The following is a 23,201-nucleotide window of genomic DNA, read 5'->3' on the forward strand; positions in this document are numbered from 1 at the left end:
AAGTTTGAGAGTTATGCTGTACAGCCGATTTCATTAAGTTGATGTTGTTAACCGTGCACGGGTTTTAATTTTAGGGTCAAAATCGATTATATAAAGTTCCTGGGGCGGCTCAATTTACATTGAGGAACATCGCACCCGGGGGCCAGCACTGCGTGTATAATATCAACAGTAAGCTGTTATCGAGGCTAGGCGGGGGAAAAAGTATGGAGCGCCGTAACGTGCACAATGCTTGAAAGCGAGAGCCACTCCGATCCAAGCGAAAACAAATGTGGAAATACCTGTCTAGTTTTCCTCAGCTTTGTTTGTTGAGAACTGATTCCGTCGACTAATAGTTTCCGCTTCATAACAAAAATGGAGACAATGCCTCGGAGGGCATTCAGTGCTGGAGTAACATTGAAAACATGCTCCATTTTGAAGTCCGTCTTTTGTCTGTTTATTTCTATCATCATTTTTTTAATGTGTTGATGAAGGCGGTGCGTTTAGGCAATTTCATAATACATGTACTTCTAATTCTACCAACGTCATCAGTGTTTTATATAGAGAGCCACATTTCTCATTAGTAAGCCCAAGAGACCTCATAATCTATATTAGTATTAATTATAGTTCGATATAGTGGTCACACTAACACTAATTGGGTCTTGCCTTATACGATAAGACAGAATGGGACGGGTGAGCAGTAACATTTTGTGCAATATTTACAATTTGTGTTGTTAACTTTACAAGAATTCCCAACAAATAGGTAATTTTTTTAAAATACTTAAATTGAAACACAACTAATTTTAAATAACTTGTTCAAAACATCAAGCAATGATGGAATTTCGTTTTTGCCGATATTTACACTTCGTAATATCACCATCTTCGAGGCGGATGTACCCATCCTTACCTGTAAATTACCACATTAATCTGTTCCTATGAATGTTTGAACGGCACAATCCCATGATGGATTACAACCCAGTGATTAGCAAGTTCGGTATCTTGATGAAGTAGTCCAGGTCAAAGGTCATTCGGGATAAAATCGCTGACGCGATGTGACGTAAAAGTCCATGCTCGTAAATACCATAGATATAGAATAAAATTACACATAGAGTTATTTTTAAACATAACGCTATGTTCCCATCATGCCTTGCGCGATATTAGTGGAGGAACCATAGAGCTATATTAATTTAATATATCTCTATGAGAGGAACGCACACACAGCCCATGGAGTCAAGGTTCGTGACCCATATCATTGTGCGCATGCGCAGTTGAAATACCGCACTGGCTCAGTACAAATTGAACGACTTTTATCTCTTTATTTTTGTCCAATGGAAGATTATAATCCAAGCACCACCAGCATCTCGCTAAAATAAGAAAACTGAAAGCGTTGAAGATTCATCTTCCTTTGAAACTGTCAAAATACTACTCATATCCCAGAAAACAAATCTATGAAAAGAAAGCAGTCTTTTCCGATAGAGATTTGATTGTGGATGCTCAGTGGCCGACTGTTGTATTTGAAATAAGTAAGGGCAGCTAGTTTAAATAATAAATCCTAGCATCTACACAGAGCATGCATGTCGGGCGTATAGAAACAGCCTAAGGCATAAAACAGTGTTTAAAAGTAATTGTTAAGTTTCTGAAGTTATGTTGAAAAAATGCCCCAAATAAAGGCATCGGTATGGGGAGGGGTAGGGGGTAGGAGTTACAGTGGATCGGGCTGCAGTATTAGATCCACTAACACCCATTTTTGGCGTCTCTGTAAAAGAAACTTACTGTCAACTTTGTACACAATTATTTTCATAAGTCAGCAGTTTTAAAGAATTTTTTTTGCTGGATATTCTTTCCGTGTGCAGATCATTGGCTAGGAGAATTTTTCTTCGTATCGTTACACCTGTATTTTTATTTTAGGATCTGCTTACTGAAAATAGTCTTGGAAAATAATTGCTTCATGATGTTCCCATGGAAACAGCTACGAAGCTTCTGTCCATAACAGCCCTCCGTTTTATCTTGTTTTGAACCAAAATGCTGAACAGAAGACTTACATGATATGAAGCCCATTCCAAAAGCACAAAAACATGAAGCCCAGGACAAAAACACGAAATGAATATCAGAATGTCCGAGATTTTTCGTTACTTTTGAAGAAAAACAATTCTGTTCCTTTCAGGCTTATTCGACCGTGCAGCATTATCTTTCTATTACTTATATTGCATTGCATGTCTTTTTTTTTTAATCTACATCTTTAAGGAGCGACAAAAATATTTATTTATCGTATATAAGCGTGTATTCTGTATTTTTTGAGGCATTATATCCGATCATAATACGGCTACGATAGCGACAAATGAACCTTTTATCGACATTTAAGAGAAAAACAAATCAAAAGTTAAAATTTGGAGTCGTCATGTGTCCGTGGTCGCAGTTTAACATCCTCCCGTCCGCGTGCAGAAATGAATGTTGAGAAACGTCAGGTCGCATCGTGTGTTCGGTGAGGAACGGTTCTGAAAAACAAATTGGAAAAGATTGGATTTTTTAAAATGTGATTTCAGCTTTAATTAAACTGCCTTTTGAGTTATGTGCTACAAAAAAAAAAAAATTGGTAACTCAATTGAGGATTTTTCGAAATCTCGGCCGAGGTATCCAACGTCGGCTTCAGAGAGTAGGCCCTGTGTACGGGGACTCTTGCAATTATGTGCCCATCAAATCCCATAACATGTCAGTTAATTATTGTTTATTTACAATTGTTGTTGACGTTAAAGGCCTAAATGGTTCTGAAGCCAGAGATGTAGCCAGAGATTGAGCTCTATGTGGTTTCGAAAATCTCCCTGCTTTGCATAACATTGTTATGACGTCACAACCATTGCCAAATACTCATAGCGCATTGCAAAACAATTTGGTAAAAGGGGATTCCTACCAGACGCAAAAGGATTTGTAGAAAGTTTCCAGGGCAATGGGGCATTTTCAAGGGTTTTGGGGCTGCGTGCGGGTTGTCGGCGACATGTTAACGGTCTGTCTGTGAATGCTTTGCGATCATCTGTGACGTCTTGTCTATTGTCTGCATTGTCTAGTTCACTGCAATCGCTTGCAGATTCCCTGTTACAAGTACAACAAGAATACTGGACATTTTTTTTTTATGAAAGTGAGATTTGCAATACTTTGCGCACCTTGCCTTTACATACCTTACGCGGCTACTTTGCCGCAGCGATAAACGCCGCCCGACGCCACGTTTTTGCACAAAACCTCTTCGGTTCCGAATACTGGGATTTTCAGTTCGTCTTTAAAGTCGTTGTCATCTACGACCACGTAATCTGGGGGTGAAATAAAGACACACACAAAAACAGTTTAATATCAACATCTTTTGACAGCTAAAGAGTTTTATTCTAAAATGTGCTCTATAAAATTAAATTAATTCAGCGACCACAGACGTTTCTACTGTGTAACCTCACTTGTGCACAATTCGCATGCGTTCCTTTAAGCTCATTTAGTTTCATAAAAATGAAACCCGCAACCCACTGACTATAATTGTACTTACTAATTACTAATCATAATTGATTTTACCCATCTATATATGGTTTAATCAATGATGATTAGTTTTTTCAACACGTTTCTTTCGTAACAACAAAATACAGACGTTTTACTCTTTTTTAGTCAAATCTTACAAGGTATTTATTTTAATATTGAAATAATTAATCGTCATTGATTTTTTTTGCAGTACGTTTTTGTACCCATGTTTTATCTTCGCCATGTTTTAGATTTTATTCCCACAGTATGAAAGTCCGTTATTGGCATCAGGAAAACATGGTCTTTCGACGTAAACCCCATAGGCCGTTTTTATACTTGGTGGCATACAACGGGTTTTCGCATAATAAAAATGTCACAGACATCGGCGAATCTAACAAATCTACATGTCGTAAATTCAAGCGTAAAAAGCGGGTATGATTGAGTGTTTAGAAATGTGTTTATATAATTAAACTCTGAACACAAGTGTAATTTTAATATTTTTCTCTCGTAGAAAAACAAGTGCGAGTGCACAATAAACTCCGGCCGCCTTGCATGTACAAGCCCGGTCGCCGTCCCACGCGAAAATCACGCGCTGAAAATTGACCAAAATAAACCTTCTAAGTTTCCCATAAAAATAGCGCGCTATATACCAAGTGACTATAACATTACTGCACATTAACTTGCCTTCATGTACAAACTTTTCATAAACAACTTTACGAATTGTTACAAACAATTTTGTTATGTATTTCATTTCTTTTGTTTGCTTTTGTCTTTTAAATTAAAATTTGGAAGTTATATATTATGGGAAACTTAGGGGGCTCTTTTTTGGTCAATTTTCCGGGAAAAGACATATGCAAACTAGACGCACATGCACATCGATCAAGACAAAGCCCATTTTCCGATAACTTTCGTCAAGAGTGCATTTAATGACGACGGCATGGCATTTGGTAAATTTTTGGTCAAATATTTTGGTCAATATTAGGGAACCGACCGACCGACCGACCGACCGATCAATAATTAAGACAGACTTCTAGAGGCCTAAAAATCAGCGACCTCGAGTGGTGCGGATTCATAACAACTAAATTGGCAAGGGCGAACTGGGAAAATTCACAGAGAGACCGCGTATTTTGGACTTGACAGCAGACGCAATCGCCGTCTCTCCGTCAAGGAATCACGGTGTTGCAATCCTTGACTTCTCGGCAGATTGTAATCTGCCCGGGGATTAAACTCAACGCAAGTCACGGATGGCGTGCGGTAGCTTTACCATGGCGTTCATTGTTATTTTTTTCCAACTTACTGAAGGTCTGGGGAAAAAAAGGTCTTCCTTTTGCGTCTTTCCATTTATCTCTGGCAATCCGTGAACGGTTGGATGCCTTGCATAACTTTCAGATCCTCATGAATAAGAGTGTTTTTTTCTCCGAGAACGCAGAAGTTAAATTGTAATTTACCACAGTTTCACCTTTAATTTTTAACGGTGGAATAGCACTAAGATGTTGTTCCGACCACCATCTTTTTCACCTAAGTGGGACAGTCTACTTTACCGTAATCCAGAGTTTAAACCTACCCTTCACCTAACCTGTACGCCGCACTTAACCCTAACTCCGACCCCAGCAACAACACCCAACCCCAACCCAAAACTCAAGCCCAACCCCTAGCCCAAGCCCAAGCCCATAACCTTACTTTCAATTTTCGTTTTTCCATTTTCAGGGGTAGTTTGATGCCTTTTTGCTTTTTAGGCTAATGCAAATTTCCATATTCTTGAGCAAAAGTGTGATGTCACCAAAAGTTGCTAGAATTTTGGATATTTTGCTGTTGTAAATGTTCTTTCCTGTGGTGATTCGTTGTTGTGATTAAGGGTTAAGGCAGATGTTTTGTTTCTGCTAGCGCTGTTAGCACAGAATGATGGTCGTATTAAGCGCGGAATGCTGTGGTTAGCAGAACCATGAAATTGGGCCCGAGCTCCCTCGCTGCGCTGCAGGCACGCTAATCTCAGAGAAATAATTTTATATGTAAATAAATTAGTGACGCAATGATACAATTTTCCATGTGCGCGCAATTTACGTCATGAAATGCTTAAAGTTAGCATAATATTTGCTATGAATGTTAAACAGCGCCAAGCAATTTGCTTGGCCGTTTGCAGTGATTCAGAAGAGTGCAGATCAGTAAAAACAGGTCCAAAATTGCCCACGCCGGCCAAATCACGAATTGTACCGATATGCTGCCATGTTTTTAATTCTAAATTGAGAGTTTTGAAGCCCCTGCACTTTAAGCCGCTCTTGAAGATTGGTAGAAGGTTTCAAGCTGTACCGGCCTTTGAACCTAATTTGGGATGAAATTTAACCAGAAAGTTGCATAGCGGAGGCATCGTTTTTTAAGATGGCAATCGGTTGATCCAGAACACAATTTCTTTTTTGGAGGGGGGGAGCAAAAAACAATGTTGGTCCCCCAAAAAGTGAGTCCAAAAAATTACAGCGTGGGGTTCGGGGCCCGCTGAAGGGACCCGGAAAAAAAATGGATTCTAGAACTGATGCTCTGTGGTGCGATCTGAGCCAATTTCTGACCACTTTAACCAAAATTGTTTGAGAAAAAGATGGTGGTGTGTGCAGTGCCTGCCTTTATTGCGACGGGGGGGGGGGGGGGGGGGGGGGGCATGGCCCCCGTTGGCCCCTCTGGATCCGCCCCCGACGGGTGGTAATCTTTAGAAGGAAAAAAATCACCCAGATATCGTCGGTAAACCCTCAAAATTTAACAGAGAGTGAAAGAGGGTGAATCAAGCTTGAATTTGATGTATATCTTGCGATGTTCTGGGTATTTTTTCCTATTTTTCTGAAGTCGGGTGTGCTCTGCAAACCGAATACATGTAAAAGCTTTTACCATGTTTTCGTCATTACCGGTGGCTATCGTGAGTGTACGTTCAGTTATTTCTGTTCCCACTAAATGGTATCACTAGGGTCTACAGAAGCGGATCCCCCCCCCCCCCACGTTCAACCGCAGACTAATGTGATGACACTATTACAATGGGTCCAAAAAATAAAATTATTTTAAAAATGCCTTTGAATGCAGGAGAAAGCACAGTAGTTTCCCAAATGTTCCGGTGGGGGGGGGGGGGGGGGGGAGCCCACGGATCCCAAACCTTCACTCAAACTCCCCCCTCCATTTCAAACCCCCATCCTATTTGCTGGAAGCTAGCTCCGCCCTTGGTCCACAGGTAACTCCGGCCCGACAGTCTCCCTTTCTTTCTCTAAAACCCGTTCATGGCCGCAACCATCCTACACCACGACCGCGAGATTGCGAGATCACGACCAGCCCCTTCAGCAAGCCGGCTCAATTACTCGTCCTACTCGGTCCGGAGCGGGGGCTCCGCCGCACGCACGACAGATAACACGATAGCGATATGTACTTAAGGAATGATCCCCTCATTAATCAAGAGCCGGGTTTATGCTGACTGACATCATGGCCATAGATCGTGAAGATCTACCGTTGGCGCGGCGGTCGGGCATCAGAACAGCGGATTCGTTCACAATATTTCAAAGAAAATCAAGCGGGGGTTTTGTGCTTGCAAATCCTATCCCATATTATACGTTTGGTTTCGGATTTGGTTCAAGGTGATATCAAGGCCCATATGCTAAGGTGGGGCTTAGGAGTGCTGTGTGCAACTCCCCCCCCCCCCCGTGCATGTATTATGACAGCCTAGTTCCGCTTTCATCCCGGCAACATAATTTACTTTAGCCAGACAAACAGAAAAGTGGGTTTGGAAAAACTTGGGAAGGACTGGCTCGGCCCTCAAGATAAGACTTCCATTACTTTTCCCAGAAAAGTTTATAAGGTAGACTTGTGTTCACAGTTTAATGAGATTGATTCGTTTGAGACCTCCTCGATCCAGACTGACCATTTCCAACAAGATTAATATACGCAGTTAATGTCCTTCCACGAGAAATGGAAACTCAAGCTTCTTAATTAAAACAGACTACGTCAGAAAAAAACATTTACCTTCGACGACTAGAGGCAAAAAAAAGCAATATCACGATATCTTCATGAATTTTGATTCTATAACATTTGAAAAAATTTTGACTTAACATTGTGAATTTAAAGTGAACCAACTAACCAGAATATGAGTACATTTATGTATAATTATGACGGTATGTGACACTAAATTATTCAAGAATGAGAAGAAAATGCTTTCTGGATTACTTTTGGAGGATTAAACGCTGCGATGAATCATCGCAGCGTTTAATCCTCCAAAAGTAATCCAGAAAGCATTTTCTTCTCATTCTTGAATAATTTAGTGTCACATTCGATGATCTGACGATAAGTCTGAAATGATCCAGAGAGATAAGTATGTTTTAAACTTTAAATGTGGCACTCCATTGTGTCAAGAAGTGTGAAGAAAAAATGGGCAAAACTTTTTTGGACTTTTCGGGAAAGTGAAAGTATTTGAAGTTTTCAAGAAGTTTGTTTTTGTCATATTGGGATATGTGGAATATCCGACTAATAATTATGAATACGATTTTAGGAGAGGGCTAAGTGGGGGACATGGGCATGGGCGTCGCCAGGATTTTTTTCTAGAGGGGGGCAAAGTACATCCCCCCCCCCCCCACCGAAATCCTTGTTCTTTTCCAGCATATTCTAACAGCAATACGACTACGCGCCTCTTTGTCTTTCTTTTTTTTTCTCTTTTTTCCCTCTTTTTTTTTGGGCTTTTCCGGGGGGGGGGGGAAGCACTCCCCCTTGCTCCCCCTCTGGACGCCCATGGACATTGGCTTAAACCCATCCCGAATGTGTGAGGCGACAAACTACGAACGGTGATCGGAAAACTAATTCCCGAGCCGATACTTTCAAATCCCGTTACAAGTTTATTTACCGCAAACTTGGTGAGATCCAATCGCGCACCGCTATGCAAATGAGGACTCATTCCTTCCGTTACATGCATGGGGAGTTCTTTTCGATACGCAGATTGTTTGATGATGTTTGCAGATCTGGAGACGTTTTAACGACCAATACACTCAGCTTGGTCAATTGTGTATAGAAATAAAATGTATCATTGTGATATACTTGATTTATTTGATTCGTGTATGCCCTATAATGAATTTTGTAATGTTACACAACACAAAGTACAAACCCTCGAAGTAATGGGAACAATCTTCCGTGGCGCCTAGAATACACTCTGGAATCTGAACCAATCAAAGTGCTCGCGTAGAATTCGCTAGCGATTCAAAATACTCCCATATGTTGTGTACACAATTGAAAACATTTTCTCCAAGTCGGTAAGTCGGTAATTGATCATCAATAGTCAGCATCATTTGGTCTGGGAACCAGACTACGCGCATTGCAGCGATATTTTGCGTGCGCGGAGCCAGTAACCGTACGTAAAACACTTACCAACTTGGCACCAAGTCTACTTCAATCAATGCCGGAACAATATAAATCTCCATGTGCGCGCAACCAATAGCACATCCACGCCATGAAAATAGTGCATAATTGTCTGGTCATAGTAAGCACAACTTTTCTGCTAACTGTTAGGCCTAAGCAGCGCCATGAAATTAGAGCTTTTTTTGCCGACCCGTTGGATTGTTGAAAATACAAAATAAACAACAAAAGCTACAAGGACTTAACAAATACGCCTCTTTCTTACATAATGAGAGTGTTAATATGCAAGTTTTGGCAAAATATTGTTGCCAACTACGGCTTCATTATCCATCTGTATCATAAACCAATGACGATTTTCCACTGACCTGGGCTGTATCTCTTCCCCCATCTCATGAACTTAGGGAATCGGCTTTTCTCATCTGCTGTTGCTGAGCTTCCCAGGAGGACTTGAGCGACCAGTAGCGTCAGAAGCAGCCAGACACCGAAGCGCACCAAGCCAGGCCAAACACCACCTGTCCTGCATAGGGAGGGGTGGGGAACACGACCAGGGGACAACGGTCAGTTCACATTGTATTTTCAAGAATGTTAATGTTCACGAAACTTTCAGAATTCCCCTTTCTTCCGTTCAAGAAAGGTCCCTCAATCGACGACCCTGAACAGATCTGTGATTGAGTCAATTCTATATACGCCACTTGACTTTTTTAGGGAATTTTGCCTGAGTGATGTAAATTTGAACGTTGAGATTGACATTCAAGGACGTCAAGTGTACGTGTATGATGCTTCCGTGAACGGGCTTGTCAGGAAAGAGTACAAGCCGGCATCAAGAGGCTCATATTTGCTGTATGGTAAGGCCTCTTTTGTCTCAAGCGGGTGGTCTTGGGTTCGAGTCCAACCCGGATAGGTTTATGAAGAAAGCTACTAGGAGGGGCATTCCAAAGGCAACAAAATCACGTAACATTGTGCAGAACTAAAACAATATCAACTGAAAATGTATGTGATTTACAATGAATGTACCTGGCTCCCTGTAGACTTTGTACATAATCTTGAGTCGTATTTGAAGAGGCACGGAAAACATAGGACAAGTGCACCAAATGGCGTCATCGAGGATACTCGCGTTTGGAAGGGGCTCACATTGAATTGAAGCATTTAGGCTCATTTATGATAATTAGAAGGAAAACGTATTAACCATGTTTACCTCCCGGAGAGCCGGATTCAACTAGTACCAACACTGTGGTAAAATGTGAAGTTTCTTATAATTATACACCGCAAATGATCTCCGAATTTGTTACTGTCCTTAATTACAACTCCAATTTCAATCTCAACTCCAATTCTAGTCCTTCAGTCCATCATGGCTTTGGATTGGCATTTGTGTCGATGAGCAAGGATGTTAACCAGGAGTGTTTTTTTTTATCGTGGGCGAGACCACCAAGTATTTGTACTTATCCTGTTTCTTTTATCAAAATGAAACATTGCAGTCGAATATTTTAATATTTTATTGTTTCGCGGAAAAGACGAGAGAGCAAGCAATGAAATTCAGATACATTTCTTTGCTGCGTCTCATCCAAACAAGCCACCAACACCTGCAGGTGGATTTTCCATCAAAAAAAAACTACAGAAAAGCTCAAGTCCATTACCTTCTCGCGTGAAAATACAAAGAATTCAACGCGAGGGTTCAACCTCGGCCTTTTGTAATCAAGCGTGCAGGATCGACAGCCGAGATCAGATCAGGAGTGTCGATAAGCGCAACTTTGGAACACACGCCCCAACGCCGAAAAAAAAACCCTGGCCCGGAATACTCTCTGGGGAATTGCGTGTTCAGTCCGCTAGTTGATGCCCTGTCACGATTACGCATCGCACCACGTCAATGCCGGCCTGGCAATCAGATCTCTACCGTCGGATGCGGCCTGTGTCAGGCGAGGCAAAGATGGCCGGCACGGCACGTCTTGTGGGGGCGATGCACTTCACCAAAGAAATAAAAAAATGACGTTGGGCATCTTCCTGATTGTCTTTCAGCCTCACTAGCTAATTACCGCAGGAATGGTGATTAATGCAAGGACAATCATTGAGCAAATCCAAACCCACCTAAATCATTTCAGATAATCCAACACGAGCCCATATTTTCGCCGTTTGAATAGTTCTTGCGCGTGCTTCTACATCCCGACTTTTCCTGTGTGTAGGTTTATGTTGTCTCTCGACAATACGGCGCTTTCGATTAACTCTTCGGCTTTTCCGGAAGCGTCACTTTGGAAGAAGTAGCGTCAATCGAATGTACCTGCAGACTCCTCCTATTCGATAATTCCCAGTATATAAAGCCCCGGCCAAACTTAAAAGAACGCACGTTCTCGCAATCAATTTATCTGTTTTGCCCATTTGTTTCCTCCCTATATGCATACATTGTCCAACATGTGCTCTCAATCGAAATGTTTTAAGTCCTTTCGACAGAGGAGCATCGATTGGATTTGATTAGATTCAGATTCCACCATCCCCTGAAAAAAAAGGTGTTGCGTCTTCAAAATGAAATCGCCCACTTCGATGCTCAAATGTCTTTTCACCGCCCATGCATTCTGACGTTACAGATCAAAACTAGCTTACGTAGGGAAGAAAACATGGGGAAGAAAAAAAGTCCTACTTTTGCAATACATTAAAAACAGAAAACAACTCGTATAGGTTTGATTGCGCAGAGGTTCTTTCCTCATCTTCCAACTCTATGGTCCAGGTTCGATTCCTGCCCTGGTCTACAATGATAGGGTTTTCAGTCCCTACCTGATTCCGTGGGTTTTCCCCAGAACATTCTTTTGGGGTTTTCACCAACCTCTAAAACTGTAAATACTTCTTTGGGCTCGCTACAAGTTTCCTCAGGCTTGCGAGCTACTGGGGGAATCTTTGATTTCATAGTTGGAAACAAAATGATAATCATATATGATAATCAATGGGATAAAGAAAGAACAGATCCGCTGTTTTCATCCACTAAATGCTCAAATTAAATAAAGTTTAGAAACATAAATTTTAGTCGCTGTATACAATCTGCCTGAAGCACACTTCTCGTTTGGCACTGAATTTAACCATAAGCTAAAATGACGGAGATAAAGCGTAGTTTGGTGAGATATTTTTTTTACTGTGTGCCGCTCCACTGTTAATAAGGACATCAATATTTGAATAACATTACATTTCATAAAATGCAGTTGCAGTAAGGTATGACTTAAGCCATAATTTGGTGTGTCAGCCCGCTATTAGTGAAGATCATCAATGAAGTAATAGGGTTCTTGTTATGGCATAGATAATTATCAAAAATATATTTCTTTATTCTAAATTGCTTATTCTCGATTTTTTTTTCAAATCAAGGTCTGTTCATTCTTACTGCGAAACGAATTTAACGTGACGTCAAATTCGTGGCGCTTTTTGCACGAGTTGAAATGTGTTCAGCCTCTGTGCGAATTTGTAGCGCAAAAAAGTTGTGTAAACCTGGGCTAAAAGCGATTTGGAGCAATACATTTGTAACAAACGGTTGTATTTTACAGCACAATTCAAGTCTTTTTCCAGTCGGTACACGTCTGCAGCCATGAATTAATACCAATTCTAAAATAATGTGCTCCCCACCTTTCGACAATGCCTGATGCTGCAAATGTGTTTGCGAGACGTTGCTGTCTCAAGTAGTACACTTATGCAAATCTTGGTATGCAAACGTTCTCTCTTTAAACAAAGGGTAATCAATCACAGGTTCCGCCGATACAGCAAAGATTGCAGAGATGCTGCAAGTACCAATCCTATATTTCAACTGAGAATTATGACTAATTCCCAACAAAGGAATCGTCATGCGATTACATTTCTTCCTTTCTGAATCCAAGCTAAAGATCACGTGAAGTATTAAAAAAAAAAAAACCTTGTGAGATTGATATTTCAAACGGACCTACGTACTTGTATCCGTATGCGGATGACAATCAAATATTGAAATAGGCGTGAAGTGTCAAATAATGGACAATTCATTTGGATGGTATAGATCGCAGGAGGCAGTGCGCCTCAATTAAATTAAGACACCAATTGTCGTAATTCATGTTCTTTATTATGATTTCTTATAAGAGTTTTTCCTGAGAATAAGGCCACTGCTTAAGCTCCCACGGAAGAGATTTTGTTTACCCGGTGACATGGGGTCAGCACTTCCGTTTGCGCATGACACGTGCGCATGGAATTTTACTACCCACATTGTGTTCGTTTCTTCAGAAATTTCGGTTTAGGATCTAAGCATGAGCGTTTTTCAATCCGCGATGAAACGATGTCCAATGCTGTGCAGCTTAATTGTAACATTGATTGGCCAGCAGTTCGCCAATTATCCGCTTAATTCAAATTTATGCACGCAGGCGCACAACCAAGCATCCAAGACATTATGTATTACACTGATAATGCGTGGGAGAACGAATATTTGGGTCCAATATTTTTCTTTTTAAGTCGGGTATTTGTTGGCTGTTTGAAGAGTGACCAGTTTTAACCATATTTGGCCAAAATGGTTGACAAAAGCTGGTCTATGAAGTATCAAAGTTTGCTTGATTCATAGAACTCTCTTCAATCCTCCGTACTTAGTGTATGGCAAAACGGTTAGACGTTTGGAAGGAGCAATGCCTGTTTTTAATCTCTCACTTATATACCAGGCTTACACAAAAGTAAACTACAGATTAAAGAAAATTAATTAAGCTAATCCAGTATTGAAAAACCGACATTTTAGTCCTAATCTCAATTTCAACCTTTAAAATATTATGCTGAGACAGAATTTCGCCCTGATAGCAAAATTTGATTTTCCTCCCTCAAATATAGGTGAAATAAAACTAGTAACAAAACATCAGCTTTGTTTTCAAACATTTCATACTAAAAGCAGAGCAAACGACGTTAATGTTTGGAACGGCTATTAATTTCGGTTTTTCAACCAAAATGACTCTTCGGGTACCGGTGCATTCGGACTAGACGTCCTTTCATAACCTATAGGCCTATGTGAGCCATCGCAATGTTCCCGTAATATTCACACTACATGTATGCACAATTTTTGTAAGTTCACTTTAGTAATCCGATCCTGAAATCGAAAACGCATTCCAAACTATTACTGCATCGAGTATTGAATATCGTATACCCGTCCATAGAAATCGGTTTCTTGGCATTTAAAGTCAGCACAATGACCATTTCACTCAACTACTGCTTGTTTAAGCTTTCACTGCCTTTTTATGGACAACCTAATGTCAGCCACAGATTGCTTTCTATTCTAGTTCTTATTTGCTGCAAGATTAGAAAAAAAATATTCTTAAGGAAGAAATGGAATAGGCCTACAAATATATGGGGAGTTAAATTTTTAAAAGGAGGTGTTTCTGAACTTGTAACGTGAATACTCATTTTAGAGACTTAACAGCCGAGCTGGGCCGAATGTCATGGCTCTGCTTACCGTAAGCGAATAATACCTGCTTAGTGTAGAAGATAATTCCGTGCTTACGGTATGCGTATTTCACGGTTAAGGGAGGCATTTAGGCTTGCGCATGCGTACATCCCGTAACTAAGGCGCTGTGCTTACTGGGTTAGCGCAGAATATTTCTGCTAGCGCTGTTAGCGCAGAATGTTTGTAGGCGAGTAATTCTGTGGTTAGCAGAGCCCTGAAGTTGGGCCTTGTATTTAACTTTGGTAAAAGCTGTATTCATCACTGAGAGCGGGCCGAGCCGCGCGTGTGTATACCGCGCGCCTTTGCCTTCTAATTCAAATAAGTGTAAGGCATGCAGGCTCACGACTCGCCGAGATTTGCGAGCACGATTATGCGGTAATGAATCGCCGATTTACGGCCGGATCGATGGACTAGGCCACCGCCGGTGGGGTATAGCTGAGGTACACGGACCGCGAGCCCAACAAACAACAAATTATTTAGGAAGACAAGGATTTGGACTCGGGGGATGCAAATTGCAAAGGAAAGTCATGCTTAATGAATTAGCAACCACAAAAAGAAAGGGGGGTTCTTGTGCGATTAAAGGGAGGTGTTCGTGCCATCCCGTACGATAAATTCCTTTGGTATAGCAGTTATATATGATACTCTTAAAATTTAATTTGTGATGCTGTCAAAATAAGATTGTGGTTTCTGTACGACAGGGCAGTAAATTTATTTGGGGATCATATGACAAGACCACAAAAATACCACCACGAGTAATTTGCTACTGAAAGTTGCCAAAACGAACTGAGCATAAAAAGTTATTGGTAAAGAAACAAGTGCGAGTGCACAATAAGCTCTGGCCGTCTTGAATGGCATCTATCAAAACGAGCCCTGTTATAAAAATGCGACGCCCCAAAACGCGACGCCGATGGCACATATGGAACACTATACTTCAGATGTATAACTAGATTTACAGCGATTTGTGATAAATACCACGTGACTATAACATTACTGCACATATTTTGCCCCCATTTACAAACTTTTCACAAACATCTTTCCGCATTGTTACAAACAAGTTTTGTTAACTATTGAATTGATTTCGTTTGCTTTTTTTTTTTTTTGAAAATTAACATTTGGTAGTTATATTTAATTTGTAAGAAGGTTAGGGGGCTTATTTTGGTCAATTTTCGGGGACAGACATATGAGAAAATAAACGGGCATGCGCATCGATCTAAGCAAAATCGCTGTTTGGAAAACCGTCAGCAAGAGTGTATTTAATGACCACGGCATGACATTGGTCAATTAGTCGATTACTTTTGGTCTATGATGTTATTTATGGTAAATTATTTTATTTTTGGTCAATTATTTTTGGTCAGTCATTTTTGGTCAATCTCCGGGGACAGACAGACAGACCGACCGACCAACCACCAAGTGACATGTAGAAGTTCCTGCGAGGACTTGAAAACTATTAGAGGGGAACTACCACATGGAATTACCAACAAATTTAAAGAAATTCCATGCAAAGTCCCAACCACAAGGTCAATACTAGGGAAAAATTTAGTTTTTTCTTTGGAGGGCAGAAATAAATAGCCCTCAATGTCTGGCATGTTTGGGCGTTGGTTGGGTTCCATTCCTTTCTTAATCGGACTATTGAGGTCTTGTGTACTGATGCATGTTCTGCTATAAAAAAAAAAGGGGTAACGAATGCCAAGCCATTCATTTCAGGTCTGTTTTCACCGCTGAGTATCATACCGGTTATAATCTTCACGTGAAGTTTTACAGTGATATCTTCCCAAGACGAACCACAAGCGGCAATGTTTGAATGCAATGGTTCAGCAGTATTTCGATCAAAATTCTAAAAAAGATTCCCAGTGTTAATAAGGACGAATACACGAATTTCGAATTTCTATTGGATGGACTCAAGCATTGATCCAAGAAAAAAGCCGACTTACGAGTGGCAATTGATGATTTCGGTAAGCAGAACTTGTAGCAGACCGGTAGTTATCAATCGCTGATAATAAATAGCGGAAAGATGATCGAGTCAGCGGCATTTGGAGAAAGGAGAAAAAAAGCAACAGACCGCGGTGGAGCAGGAAAGATTACAGGGAGCTACCCTAGAGCTAGAAAGTCGAGAAAGACATGCAGGAGAGTCTTTTTGATTCGGCAATTCCAAGATAGCTTCAATAGTGGGCTGGCGCTGATCGCAGTCCTTTTTCCGAGGTAATATCCACCCTTTGTGCTTTGTGTTGTTTCAGAGAGCACCTGAATCATAGCCACATTCCCATGCTTTAATAAATCTATATCAGAAAATATCCAATTGTGTGTTTCTGTTATGTATTAAGGTCGTTCATATTAGAACAAAACTGCTTTTCATGCGGATGAGCGAAGCGAAGGAGCATGAACAGCAGTTTTACCGCATTTCACGGGTCAGCAACGACATTTTTTGTCCACACTCCCAAAAGTCCCAGGTCAGATTTAACCCGGAAAGCGGAATCCGGGTTCTATTTTGTCTGATACTTTTCAGGGTCCAAATGGCACGTTTTGGTTCAAAAAGACACTTTTGCCAAGGCTTGCGGGGCAAAATAACCAGGTCAATTAGTCAGAGAAGTGTCATTTTGACCCGAAAAAAAGTGTAGAAGCAGGAGTGCATAACTGAGGATGTTTGTACCGATATACAGGTTAAGCGGGCAATGTCTTTGCTCGCCCTATAGGCTTATTTACGAGTCGGCCATATTAATTTGAAAGCGTGGTAATTTTTTTTCAATGTTGGAACTTGCGAAGAGAAATGAAAGCAATGACATAAAGTAAATTGCAAATGAATACCAGTCTGCGTGGTGAATAATATGCAATTTCAAAATTCCAATTAAGGTTTCCCGGCCTTTGATTCCTTCTAGCGCAGAAATCATTGAAACGCCAAAAATAGTTCAAGTATAGGACTGCCACAACCTAACTAATAATACACAGCAAGAGAAGACCACATTTCGTTTTACGAAAACCTTGATTTCTCCACGATTGGACAATGTGATCCCGGATTGCTTTCCGAATACAATCACAGAGCAGACGAATGAAGAATGAGATTGTTTGAAGAGGGTTTTCTCTGGCCCATTTTCTTTGAAAGAAGGAATATGATTGCTTTTCAACATCTAACATACATGTGCGTATTTGCGCTCTAGTATAGAACAGTGCAAACTACAGCGTTCAAATTCAACTTTGAGATAAAAACTGCAAAACTGAAATCGGACTTGAGTGATTTTCCCAAGAATTAAAATTTAAATTAAAAAAAAGAACACCCAAAATTGCTTGGGCGCAATTCAATTCACTGAGCGCCTGGATTACGAATCCTTCCAACAGCCCACATCTATCCACACTCCTCGGTTGGCGTAGCGGTTCTTTCCTCGCCTTCCACCGCTGTGACCCGGGCTCGAATCCCGCCTGAGCCATTATGGATTGGAGTTTTCAGTCCCTACCTAATTCCGTGGGTTTTCCCTAGAACATCATTCTTGGGTTTTCGTCCCACCTCTAAAACTGTAATTTCTTCTTTCTTCATTGTCTTCTCTCTACAGTTTTTTTTTCAGGCTTTCGAGCTACAGTGCCTATATCATAATTTTATGGCGCTTTTGAGAACTCCTTGGTTTCATTAACAGAAATGATTAATACAAATAAATAAAATAAAGTAAACAAGAACACAAATGACGTTGGATATGCCTGATTGCAATGGAATCGTAAGTTTTGATACTCCATTTAGGCCTGTTACTCTTTTAGGCAATGCCTTTTTTTTCATCTTATAATGAAGGGAATTCTGGATTAAATAGAGAGCGAAATGAATACACCTTACGTTCCGTCTATGACTTGTTAGTTCTTTTGATTAAGTAATAAATGCTTCAAGCATTTAGCCTTAGTCTTCCCGTTGAGGTTTTTCTCAGGTTGTTTGGATTCTATGAACACTAGTATTGAAAAGTTAGAAAACGTAAGGAAAGGTTTGTCTGATAAGCACTTTTCTATACACAAAATATCGTCGACTTGGAGACTTAATATATTAAGATTGTTTTGTATTTTTGGGTGCATACTTATGTTCCCCAATACCGATGTTCCCCAATACCGATGTTTCTCGAAATCCTTACCCTATAACCCTAACCCTAACCCTAATCCTAAGGATTTCGGGGAACATCGGTGTTGGGGAACATAGGTATTGGGGAACATCGGGTAGACCCCGTATTTTTGATGCCTCAAGCAAAAGAAATCAATCAAAACACGTTAACAGCAACCCGAACAAACGTTTCACAACGCAGTTTAGGAAGCTAAAATATTTGGCAAATGGGTTGGTATTTTACCTTATGGTAGACAACATACCAACTGCCAAAACTCTTAGGCAAATTCTGCCAAAAGTTGGTCAAAATTATCACTCAAATTGATACTTTTACCTTAATACTGGGAAAATTATCATTGGCCAACATTTTTTGTTTACCATGTGCGGGATATCTAATCTAGGAGTTTGCACAGTATTCTACAGATGCAGATTCAGATGCCGATACTTTTTATAGAGAAAGTTCAACGACATTAACATGAATTTAACTTGGAAAGAAAGACCAAAAGCGTCTGAAAAGTTCAAATGATTTTACCTCGTGCATTCTGGCTGGTCTTTCCTGCCCGGCATTCTTGACGCTGCGTTTGGTTTCTGTCGGATCAGATTCTCCTCCAAGATGTGGTGTAGCTATAGCGGAACGCTGCTGGCTCTCGATGATGCTGACCTGATAATCTGATTATTTGTCGTTTGTCGTTTTCACCTCTCCTCGCAAAGACGGCCCGTTGTTGCTTGTGTAACCACTGCTCTCCGAACGACTCCCGGTGGTGCTGCGTCGTCTCTATATCTATACCGTGTCTTGTCGGCTGCGGTTGGTTTGTACTGTGGCCGGCTCCTTCGGGCGCGTATTAAACGTCACCGGGGCACCGCCTGTCAAACTTCAGTTAACCAACTTGGTTGCCAGGCCAACGGGCTCTGACGCCGTGCTCAGATGAAAGGCGTCAATGAATTGATCGGTGATTAACAACATGGAGGGGCGAAAATCACTGCCAGCGGTGTCAGTTACAATAGAGGGAGGGATTGACAGGTCGTAGTAAAAAAATAAAATGACAGTGCGTGTGTGAGTTTTTGTTTCTCTTTGCATGTTTTGTCTTATTTGGGCTTTTTGTTTTGGCCTTATGGTAAGCAATATGGTCCCGTTCAAGTTTGGTTTAATTAATTCTCCGAAGTCTGCTAGAGATACGTAAGGTGAATAAAGGTGACAGGTGAATAAAAAAGGTGGTATCGTGCAGAAAGTGTCTGTCAGGGTTGAATTAATCTTTTTGTACCTTTTTTGTTTTCGGATCAACTTCGAAATAGAACGATTTCGGCTGATACACAATCTAACTGTGAAGGGGCACTTAAAAGGCGAGTGGGGCCTGTTGTATGCAGACCATTTTTCTTCTACAGATTTTAAGTTGGATTTAATGAATTATGGAACTCCAACTTTATTCGCCATGATATTTCAAGTGTAAGCATCTTGCATTATATACCACAATGACAGTTTCTATCTGCAATAACTGGTTTGGCCACCTTCATTTTCGCGGGTACATACAATAATTGACCTTTCAGCTTGCTTGATTTGCAAAAAAAAGACTGTCCTCATAGACGAAGCCTACTGGGTACGTGATCACTGTACACCCATGGGGCCCCCTGGAATGGAGAAACCATTGTGCATGCTATTATCTGAATAACAGCCAGCACAATGCTTTCGCCATTGAAGGGGGCCTTGGTACCCGGATTGGTCTATCCTCTGTGTAGGAACAAAAGTGCGCAAACAAGTAGTGTATTTCCTTGGGCTCGGCGCTTGGCGCAGGCGCGGCGGTAATGGTGTTAATTGTTTCTTTCTTTTCTACTTCACCGATGAAGGGTTCCCTATGACGTTCTGTGTGAATCCAAAGATAGTTGAGCAGAAGATGCAGCAGCGACAAAAACAAGTTGTTTAGAAAAGGTGAAACAAAACATAAAGACCTTGCCATCGAAATGTCATCTTTATAAGAAAGAGGCACCAGGGTAGTTTTAATCAAAAGGAGGGGTTTTTTTTTAGAAAATGGAGAGACGTCTCACCATAGGTGGGAAGCCATATTGGTTATTCAGACATTGTTTTCTTGTTATTTTCCTATATTTACGACAATACGGAGATCTCATTTAAAAATCAGTGATGATCTCCTTGCCTTTCATTGAACAAAACAAACAAATTTGCGATCACTAACACGAGGCTTTGAAGTCATAGGGAAAGGTATAAAAGTAAACCATAATAAGAACACAAGGTTGCCTTTTTGATGTTCCGAAATTTCAAACAAAATGGAAATTATTTTGGGCGGATCCATCGTCTATCGGAGAGAAAATATAATCAGGTTCCAAAGGTGACAGCGCAGTTTCACGTGCAAATGACGTCACAAGAGGGCGTTTCCTGCATCGATTGTGTCTGCCAGTCCGCCATAAGCCAGTCCACAGACGTCACAACATTCAAGGATTGTTTTTAACGTCCACACCGTTTGCCCTGAACATAATACTCGCTGTGTAGGCCTAATACACTGTCTACCTATAATTTCGTGCTTTTAAAAGTGTTCCTCGATAATTTTCGCTTGGTTGTGCGGTATCATAGCATTTATCTGGCTGACGGCAAAGTTTGGATAATGAATACTGATATAAAGAAATCATGTTTGGATAAACACCCGAACATTACTAAACTTACAATGAGGCATCTCATTGCTTCCGAAGGAACTTTCTATCACGATCAGGATGAGACCACCTTCTAGTTCAATACTTCTGTACTATTAAATGTTTGTCTCGACAAAAAACATTATTCTTATTTATTAATTCAATTCTTATTTTAACTGGATGGCCCATTCAGTGGAATTCACTGGTCTCCCAAGGGGGTCAGTAAAGAGAAGACAATGTGAATAAATGACAGTTTTAGACGTGGGGGGACCCAGAAGAATATTCTGAGGGAAACCCACGAAATCGGGCCGGGACTGAAAACCCAATCCATATTATTGGCCCTGGCAGGAATCGAACCGGGGTCACAGCGGTGGAAAGCGAGGAAAGTACCGCCACGCTGACCTGACTCCCTCATTTCCACGTTTTCATTTTGCTTTAAAAATGGGGACTGCTCGAATGGCCTTTGCCAAATTAGCTTTCGAGCAGCGCCGTTTAGACCTATTTGAAAATCTTCAACGAGTTATTGACCACCTTGAGACAAGCTGGCCTTAGTGGAGAGAAATAGACAAAAGATTGGCATTTTCAAATTTTGATACTGAACACACACAATTAGAAGGATCGTTGCGCGAGAAATTTAGAAGTTGGCCAGAAATGTAAAGCCGCGTGCGAATTACTTGGCTTCGGCTTGTAATTACACACGCGCCGTATAGGCGCGGTGATTCGGATGTCACAAACGTCTTTATGACCAGTGCTAGCGCCCCCATTCTGCTATGTCGCAGTCCTCTTTTTTTCACGAGAGGGCAGTATTTTACTTACCAGACAACGAGATGTGCTCGGCCGACACCAAACTAACTCCGGAATGGCTCCTATTAAAGATTTAAGGTTTGTGCATTGGGGAAAATAAACAAAACAATAACAAATTTCAGGTTTGCCGACGATGTGATTGTATGGTGTTCCAAACGCAACGTTTTATTGTTGATTCCAAACGCCTGTTTTGGGTAAAATTACACTTCATAATTATTAATTTCGCTGAGTTGCTGTACGTGTGGCTGTTCAATCTGCTTGAACGCTTGTAAGCATGATGTAGTCGAGTACTTTTATCCGAGTACAAAGTACTGCTTAGTACTAGTACCGGAACACTCGCGTCCCCAAGTAAGGAGATTTGTTTTCATTCAAAACTTAATTACTCGTTTTTTTCCCGAATCCTTATAATCGAGTACGACCTACTTAGATGATGGAGTACGATTTAGGATAGTCGAGTCCCAGTAGGCCTGCTTAATTGATTCTCGAGTACGAGTACCGTGAATTCGAGTCCGAGTATTTTGATATTCGAGTGCGAGTACGAGTACGAGTATTCTTTTGAAAAAAAAAGTACTCGAGTTGTAATCCAATACGAGGACAATGACTGCTAGTTAGCTGACGACTTAAAATATGCATGACGTCATGACGTTGGATGTGTAATCATTCGCTTGCAAGCTTCTATTCCGAAACAGCAAAAAGTTCAGGGATAGGGAGCTTGTATAGCGCCCTCAGCAGACCCGTTTGAGTTCAGAATACTCACGCAGTTGTTTGATTTTACCCAGTCGTCCAAAGAGGCTGAGGACAGCTTATCTCTTTCGCAAAAAAAATGTGCAGGTGGAGGTTTCGACCCCAGTTGGCATACGAAATGTACAGCATCGTCACCAGCACGCTTAAGAGTGAATGATTACACATCCAACGTCATGACGTCACGCATATTTTAAGTCATCAGCGCTCCACATTCTAGGTCGCCTATAGCTTTCACAGCAATTCACGAAAAGAACACAGACTTTGCAGTGCATTGTGGGTAGCTTAAACCGCCATAATCAATGACCTTACATTCCATGGCTGCACTGTTTTGCATTTCCGTACAAGATTCAACGCAAACAGTCCATCAGTATTTTCAAGCAGTCTTGGTGACGGCTTTTTGTACATGAAAAGTTGAAGGCGGCTTGCGTTCTGTTTTTGGTAACTTTATAGGGCGCCCTCTTGTGTCCGATAATTCACCCATGTCTAAGAACGCAATTTCAATCGGCTGTGATTGCCGATTGGCTTAGGGAAGATACAATATCCAGCAAAGAATGAATTAAGGTTGGAACGGTCTTCCATGAATTATAACATTACAGGTACTTAAAAAAGAAAAAGAAAATATAGGCCTCCATGCAATCACATTTGATGAATGGGAGTTATAAATGACATGTATTAACATGAATCTGCTCAGCACTAACG

The 23,201-nt window shown here is 40.9% G+C and overlaps 1 protein-coding gene across 1 annotated transcript; it reads right to left on the bottom strand.

Moving 5' to 3' along the window:
- Window positions 1–409: 409 nt before the first annotated feature.
- On the bottom strand, window positions 410–19,132 carry LOC119729899. Its single transcript, XM_038202696.1, has 4 exons — window positions 18,850–19,132; window positions 9,204–9,355; window positions 3,150–3,278; window positions 410–2,471 (listed from the first exon to the last, which is right to left on the bottom strand). Exons 1-3 carry the CDS (start codon window positions 18,882–18,884, stop codon window positions 3,151–3,153), a joined length of 315 nt encoding a protein of 104 aa, XP_038058624.1. The 5' UTR covers window positions 18,885–19,132; the 3' UTR covers window positions 410–2,471; window position 3,150.
- Between the last annotated feature and the right edge of the window lie 4,069 nt (window positions 19,133–23,201).

Source organism: Patiria miniata, unplaced genomic scaffold (genome assembly GCF_015706575.1).
Source record: "Patiria miniata isolate m_02_andy unplaced genomic scaffold, ASM1570657v1 HiC_scaffold_21, whole genome shotgun sequence".
Taxonomy (NCBI): domain Eukaryota; kingdom Metazoa; phylum Echinodermata; class Asteroidea; order Valvatida; family Asterinidae; genus Patiria; species Patiria miniata.

Coding starts and splice junctions, on each gene's coding strand:
- LOC119729899 (XM_038202696.1), bottom strand. CDS start 18,884: ATGCCGGGCAGGAAAGACCAGCCAGAATGCACGAG. Junction 9,356..18,849: donor GACCAGCCAGAATGCACGAG/GTAAAATCATTT, acceptor CTCCCTATGCAG/GACAGGTGGTGTTTGGCCTG. Junction 3,279..9,203: donor GGGGAAGAGATACAGCCCAG/GTCAGTGGAAAA, acceptor TTTCACCCCCAG/ATTACGTGGTCGTAGATGAC.